We start from the raw sequence: 8,012 nt of genomic DNA on the forward strand, positions 1-8,012 counted from the left end.
GGATCTTCTAGATGAGAAGAAAGGCAAGATCAAAGGCATAAGCTGGGACAGCTCTCTGAGCCTGTTCTCCTACTGTGTGCCAGGTGTAAGCCAGGTGCTTTGCATATGTTGCTTTGTTTCAAGGTAGGCCAGCCCACCGAGAAGGAAACTCAAGTCCGAGATTTGATAATCCCTCACATTTGCATAGTGTGTTATATTTTTCAATAGGCTTCTCATGCATTTGTCATCACCTCTGATCCTGTAACGCCTCTGTAAGGTAGGGAGGGAAGGTATGACTATTCCATTTGATAGCAGGAAAAACTGAGCTTGCCTAAGGCCACCCAGCTGGTATCTCACGGCATCAAGCCTAAAACAGAGGTCTCTAGCTGGCAGCATCAAGAACCTTCACAAGGCTGTTTCCTCAGAGCCTCCCTAGTCTGGCTTCTTTGGGAGAGAGGTGGATACAAGATGAAGAGAGAGGAGCTTGGGCATCTACGTGATAGACGCCCTGAGGCCTCCGGTCCATAGCCAGTGGGAATGTGCAAACTGCCCAGGCCTGGGCTCTCATGTGGGTAGGGCCTTTCCCCAGCCCTTCATTCTGGGTCCACTGCACGGGAGGGGTGTGGTACTAGCGCTCCATGCCCAGTCAGACTCTTAGCCTGCTGACTCCAACGTGTATCATTCTAGACACCAGGATGGGAGGAAGCCTACAGCGGTGAAACGGGGTTTCATCCCAACAAGTGCCTTTGGATTCTAAATGCCCACTGCTTTCTGGCTGAACCACTTAAAACTCCCAATGAGATTAAGTAAGTGTGTCTCAGCCATCAGTTGAAGCCTTTTGGTTTCATTTCCTTTTGTTAGAATCCTGACAATTTAGGGTGCAAAGAGACCTTAGAAATCTCCTCTCAGAGAGGGGTGACTTGCCTGCGGACACGCACGCAGCATATAATAGGATTAGGATTCAAGTCTCCTGCTTACTATCCAGTTCCATCATGGCCCTATCCCAAAGGCATCTGAATGATTCAGAGCCAAAAAAAAGTAAGGACACTGACTCAATTTTGCAGAAGAGGGAAGAGAACTCACCACCAAGGGGGTGGCCGCAAGTCCCGCCAAAGGAGGTGCCTGACACAGGCAGATGCAGCGAGCGGGGCCCCACCGCCCTCCATCCTGAGCAGGAAGAGTTCTAGGGGCCGCCTGAGCTGGGTGTTAACACCCAGATACACCCAGTGACTTGCCAAACCCTGTCGTGAGCCACCCAGCCTCATCAGCATTGATCAATCACACTCACTAATCACCCACAAGGAGGCCCTGCCACAGCTGCTCACGGAGGAATCATTTTTTAGTCAGTCCCATGCAAGGTGTTCCCTGGGCATGACAGGAGTGCTCCAGGGTTCTCGTGCTTGCCAGTGGCCCATCTGGTTTCTGGATTCACAGGTTGTGATATGTGTCTTGTCACATGCTGGGGGCTCATGTGGGGATTTCAATGGGGAAATGGCGGAGCATAGGGGATGGCTCCGTAGTGACTCCAATATGAATGTGATGGTATGAACTCATGGTTATGGGTTGGGCCCCAGAGCTACGAAGACCTGGGTTCCAGCTCTGCTACTTACTGGCTGTGTGACTTTGTGCAACGTGACCTCTCTATGCCTCAGGTTTTTTTTACCTGAAAAATGGGGGAGGATGAGAGTAGTGACCTCACAGAATTATTATGATAGCGACTGTCCATTGAGGGCTGACCAAGTGCCAGGTGCTGGCTCAACAATTCCTAGGCATTGTTTTATTTAATCTTTACAACAACTCTGTGAGGCATTACGGTTGGAAAATGCAATGAGATAATGCAGGTAAAGTAATCAGCATAGTGCCAGCACATAATAACGTGAATTATTATTATTATTATTACTAATACTCACTTTGTGCGGTAGCCCCCAGCGAATTGCATGACAACTCACAGGCTCACTTTCTCCCACCCATAAATGGGACATCTCTTCCTAGGGTAGGAGACCTGATGCTTGGAGATTCCCAGATAAAAGAGGGACAAGCACTGCCAACTTGGTCTTCTGGATCCAGGTGGGCAAGTTGAGGGCGGTGAGGCCCCAGCCAACGCTTCTAGTTGCATGTAAATGAATTATGGGCCATTTTCTAATTATACCAGAAACTCACTTTCCCTTTGAAAAATTCTTCTTTCTATGGGAAGTTTTCTTTCATGCTCTGTTCTCCTCTTGGTCCCCTGTCTACATTTCCTCATTTTTTTTTTCTCTACTGTTCAATTAAATTGTGAAAGAAGTTGAACTCAGGATTCAACTTCTAAACCCAGGGTGCCACGTGCTTTCATTCATTCACTCACTGATTCATTCCACAAGCATTCACTGAGGATTACTCTGTAACGGACCCTATGCTGGGTACGGGGACACAAAGGTAAACACCACACTGGCCCTGCCCTCAAAAGTTCCCAATTCTTGCTGACCTCCTAGGAAGGCTCAGTGAAGCAACACCAAGTATTGGTGAGATCATGTCCCTTCTGAACCCTCACTAGATCTGTTGCTCTGATCTTTCTAGGAGGCAAAAGGAATAGAGAGAGCGGAGGAGAGCCAGCCAAGATGATTTGTTCCATTTTACAAATGGGAAGGCTGAATTCCAGAAGGAAGGGAAGGGAAAAGAAAGGAACGAAGTGATTTATTAGTGTCAGGCCCTGAGCCTTTTCATTCTCACACATGCCCATGGGAAGTGGGTGTTGTTATCACCACTTTACACATGCAGAAACTGACACTTGGAGACGTTAAGGAACTCATCCAAAAGTCACCAAGTCTGTAAGTGGCAGGGCTGGACTCACACAGTGGAGCAAAGCTCTCGGGCCGCTGACTCAGCAACAGCACTGCAGGTCACAGGTGGATGTGGGAACCTCTTGCCTCCCAATCCTCTGCCAGGGCTTCTAGGCCAGTGGTTTTTAAACTTGAACATGCATCAGAATCACCTGGAGGGCCTGTTAAAACACATATTGCTGAGCCCTACCCCCAGAGTTTCTGATTCAGTTGGTGTAGGGTGGGGCTGAGAATTTGCATTTCTGACAAGTTCCCAGGTGATGATGATACTGGTCCAGGGACCACACTTGGAGAACCCTATTTTTAGGGGACCCAGTAATTCTCTTTTTAAAAAATTACTCCTTCTCCTCCCTCTCCCCGTTTCAGAAATAACATAGGTTTGTAAAACACAATGTATAAAATGTGGGACATACAGAAAGATTGGGAGTAGAGGCTAGAATTCACCTGCATTCCTCCACCCAGAGATAACCACTGTTAGGAGTGTGGTGTATCTCCTCCTCTTTCTTCAGTCCGAAGCAGGGGGCCATGTTGGTGTGGAGCAGCCCTTTGGCCCTTCAGTTGAGATCCCAGCTCTTCTGTGAGATCCTGGGCAAGCCTGAGGCAAGCCCAAGTCCCCTTCTCTGCAAAATCGCCTTTATCCTCGCCATCCCTCGTTGGAGTGTTGGGAGGGTTAAGGGAGATAATGTACTTATCAAGCTCTCCATAAATGCTTGACTGTTGTTTTCACCAAGGGAGAGCTTCCAGTATGCTAATTGTGCTTTACTCCTGCACCCTTCCCCCGATTCCTCTGTCTGAACCCTGAAGACCCTCTTGGCTCCAGGCATGCAACCGGCTCCAGGCGAGGCAGCCTGTGGGGTGGCAGAAGCCTCAGAAGTGTCCCGTGCCCCAGGTCGCCACCGCCGTTAGGGTTCTCAGCCTCTCAGCCTAGTCCGCCTGTTTTACAACCCGGGCTTAATGAGGGCTTTTAACTTTTCATTCACCACCAGCGTAACTCCGACTTTTAATAACACACCTTGTGCACGACAAAAATTTGCTCCTGGCAATCATGGTTTCGACCACAAAAACCACAGTGGGGAGGAGTTCCTGGTTAACTCTTTCAGTGCTCCAGGCAGTCTGGAGCCAGCGCTCCTGGAAATCAGATGGAATCGTGGCCAGAGGCCCAAGGTCCCTGACTGGGAAGTTTCATGTCCCCCTCCCACCTTCCAAGGCTTTGGGGAAGGAGAAGATTCCAGACAGCGGGTGGGCACCCAGACTGCGGACCTAGTGAGGTTGTAGAGGGTAATCCTGGTGGGCCTCGCTCACTTCCCTCTCTCTTCCTTCCATTTGATAGGCCTACTATGTGCTGATCCTTTAATCTCATAACCCTCATTTCCTGGAGGGGTGGGATGAGATAGCACAGGTGTGCTGTGTAGAACTCCAAGGGGTCCAAGACTGCTCCAAAACACTCTGGCTAAGACCCCTGCTAAGGCACCTGGCCCTTAGCTCCCTCAAGGAGCCAGAACAGCGGGCAGTGCGCAGGTACCCGCTGTTTTCCTGCCAGAGAAGGGCGTCAGGCAGGATCCCTTGTGACCTGCTCTAGCCCCTGGGCAGCTGAAGGCCACGGGCAGGAGGCAGCCGGGTGGCTTTCAGGGAGGCCTGGAGGCTGGTGGACACTTCCCAGTGGGCCTAGCCTGACCACATGAAAGGCCTCTGTGCTCTACCCGCCAGCCGCATGGAGGTGGAGTCTAACTATACCGCCTTGGCCCCCATGATCCTCAAGACCCGGCCTTGTACGTGCTTTTCCATCCAGAGGCAAAGTAATCAGGCTTGTGTGTGTGGAGCTCCTACTGGGGGCCGAGTGGCTCACAAACGGGAATTTACAGCCAGGTAGGTGTTTATAACCCCTATTGGACAGAGGAGGAAACTGAGGGTCAGGGAGGAGAAACAAATTCACCAGGATCCTGCAGTTGGTTAAGTAGCAGAATTCAGTCATATGCAAGTCCTGCTCTGGCGGGGCTCAAGATAGATGCTGGAGCAGTCCTCTTCACTCGGCACTTTTTATGGGAATGAGGCAGCAAGAATGTGGCTGGCCACAGCAGCACCAGCAGCAGCAGCTCAAAACTTGCAAGCCAAGCACTTGATGCCCTAACTTCTCCCCCCACCCCCAAACACACACACACACACACACACACACACACACACACACACACACACACACATCAGTTGGGCCAGCTGAGCCCCCAGGCACTGAAGCTCCGTCATTGTAATCTCAAACTGTGGCTTCAGAGTCCGCCTGCAATTACTCTGCAGGCGCAGGTCCCCTCACCCCATTCCAAACAGAGAAGCCTCAACTGTCAGCGGATCTGACTTCAAAACCAAATCATTAAGGAGGAGAAAAGCAAGAAACCTTTCTGTTCAAGTAACCCAGCTTCAGGATACTTACCCCCTAAGGGGTACCAAAGAATAGATTCCGTCTGCAGCGTCTGCAGTTTTAAGCAGCAGATCTAAGTGGGACGGAGACACATCACAACATTTTTTTGTTTGTTTTCAAAGTGTGGAAAAACAGAGAGCAAGAGGTTCAGAAATGTTTATGGATTGGTTATTTGTATACGAAGTGCCAAGAGTATTATTAGCTTGCTCCTTACCAGGTTTTAAACCAATCACTTGTCTAAAGTTGTTGGATTCTCCCAACAACTCCATGAGGTGGGTACCGCTATGGCCACAATTTACAGGAAAGGAAACTGAGACTAAGGTGAAGTGATTTGCCCAAGGTCACACAGCTAAGTATTGGCATAGTTAGGACTTGAACCCAGGTATTGGTTCCAGTGCCCCGCTCTTATTCCAGTTGTCAACACATTGTCAACCCCAGGGAATTCATTCAAGAGAAATCGGATGCCCAGTAATTAGACTATGAACATAGCTGGCTAACCCAGGAGAACCCAAGAGCTAGCTGAGATCATGGAACACTGTCTGCAGTCAGGACCCACCAACTACTCTGCCTTCAGCTCTTCAAGTTTTAAAAGCAATCTATTGAGGAGCAGCTAAAAAAAGAAGATTGTTCAAACCTTGTCTCTGCCCACTCACCTCTGAGGGTGCTAGGAAGAGGAGAGTCAGTGTTTTAGAAGCCTGTCTTCTGCCAGCTCCCTGAACCCAGGCTAAAGCAGCCTGGAAGCCCAGCCTCATCCTACATTCTCTGAGGTCTGGACTTCAAACGGTACATGGTGAAGGTCAGCCTCAGCCAATGGGGATTCTAAATCCCAGATGTGGGCAGGAAGCATCCTGCCAGGAAACAGAGATGAACGACCTCACTGAAAACCATATTTCAGCTTCCTCTACCTTAGAACTGCTTCTAAATAAAATCAACCACATTTTATTGACTGCATCTTCAGATCTTGGCTCTTTGCTTAAGCATTTTATAGCCTTTATCCCACTTAACTCTCTTAAGACTCCTACAAAGCAAACTTGTACCCATTTTCCAGATGAGAAAAATGAAGCTCAGATAAGTCGAATGACTTGTCCAAGATCACACAGCCCATGAGGAGCAGTCTGGATTTGAACCTACCTCAACAGACTATAGAGTGCATATATTTAAATCACCATACTGTAACCTTCCCACTTGGGACCATTCCAATCCAACAAACAAGTCCCTTTAGAGAAACCCAACTCTGCCTAAGACAGCTCTCAGAACCACCTCAGAGAAGTTCCTTTTGGCAAGAAACTAGAAAGCCTAGTTGGGTCTGGGGCTGTCTCTGATTTCCAAGGTCCCTCCAGAGTATCAGAAAGTGGTGTTGAAAGTCTTCACAGTTTCAGTCCTGTGTTTCCCTACCTGGCTCGAAACTGCTCAGCAGAGAGGGAAAGAAAAAAAAAAACACACAAAAATACACAAACGATTTTCCCAGGGAAACACTCAGCTCTCGCTGGAAACCGTGCTTGCCTCTACACGCCAAAGTGAGATCGTCAGCCCATTCATTTACCCTTACAAATTGCTGTGTGAATCGTGGCGCCGGCCTCCCTGCTCTTCCCCCTTCTGGAAACCCCATCCAGCCTCCACGCTCAGAGAGCGCCAGGCATCCAAGGATGTTTACTCACTCAAGTTCATTCGACATCTTCCTGCTCCCAGGCTCCCAGGCTCCCAGGCTCCAGGCTCCCAGGCTCCCAGGCTCCAACGACAGGCACCAGGCACTAGGCTCCGAGGCTCTGCTGACCGCTCGCTCTTGTCTCTAATTCTCGCCTGACACAGACATTCCCTGCCCAGGGAAGTGTTTGATTTATGTTGAGGTTTGAGTGTCGGGATTTTGCTGACAGGTAGGTTCCTGGCAGCGCTGGTGCTGATTGGCTATGGGTACAGGTGCCGGCGACAGCAGGTATACCTCAACAGGTGCAGCTGTTAACTCTTGGCCTGCCGAGTTGGGGGCGGAGCCATGGGGGGCCGGCTGGGTGGAGATGGCCAATTCCTACCTGGGTGAGGGGGTGGGGGGTGGAGATGAGGGTGGAGAGAGGGAGAAAGAAATGTTGGAAAGAAGATAGAGGAAAAGTACAGGGACAAACAGATACTTGGCGAAAGGAAATCTCAGTTCCTGTTTCTACTTAGTATTCTGGATACCCAGGAACATTCTCCCCCCCACCCAAATTCTTTTGCTCCCTTCTCTGCTCAGCATCATACTTTACCGCCACTGGGGAGGGAGGATGTCTTCTCCCAGTGGGTCTCTGTCTAAGTTCCCTTTCTTTTTCTCAGAGTGGTGAGAAAATGGAGGCCAGAGATGTAAAGTGACTTGCCCAAGGGTACTGGCTCGTGAGTGTCAGAGCCTAGATCTGAATCTTTAGTCACTTCAGTCCAAGTCTGGCTGTCCCTTTGAACTGCAGTTGGTGGCCTCAATTCAACAGACATTCATTAAGCAGCTGTTACGTCCCATGCCCTCCTCTGGGTTCTGGGGAGACAGAGGCCAAAAAGACGTGATCACTGCTCTGAAGGAGTTTACAATCTGGGGTGTGTGTGTGTGTTGGCGGCAGGGGGCGGGGGAGTAGGGTGGAAGGCAGCCTTTCTTTGGTGTGGTACAGATCTGAATGAGATGTAAGCAAACCACATACCTCTGGCCAGCACAGGAGGGATGGAAAAGTTGAAGTCAGCCACCTCCAAAGCCTTAGCTAGCTGGTCATTTCACAAACTAACCAGTGGTCCGTCCCGCATTGGAAACAGGAGAAATCAGATGCCTGTTAGACTAAGTAATTGTAGAA

General features: G+C 49.8%; 1 protein-coding gene across 2 annotated transcripts in view; it reads right to left on the reverse strand.

Moving 5' to 3' along the window:
• The window catches only part of GRHL3 (grainyhead like transcription factor 3), a gene marked incomplete at both ends in the record, with an annotated part of 31,177 nt that extends 25,904 nt beyond the window's left edge, over positions 1-5,273 (reverse strand). The window contains one exon of one of the 2 annotated variants that reach the window (XM_081056474.1): positions 5,221-5,273. Coding sequence is in view for 1 of the 2 variants with exons in the window: in XM_081056473.1 (XP_080912599.1) it covers positions 3,811-3,845 (35 nt within the window). Of the gene's footprint in view, positions 1-3,810; positions 3,846-5,220 lie in introns of those variants that run through there. The other variant, XM_081056473.1, reaches the window with a different exon arrangement.
• Positions 5,274-8,012: the final 2,739 nt, after the last annotated feature.

Source organism: Rhinolophus hipposideros (assembly GCF_964194185.1).
Source record: "Rhinolophus hipposideros genome assembly, chromosome: 8".
Classification (NCBI taxonomy): domain Eukaryota; kingdom Metazoa; phylum Chordata; class Mammalia; order Chiroptera; family Rhinolophidae; genus Rhinolophus; species Rhinolophus hipposideros.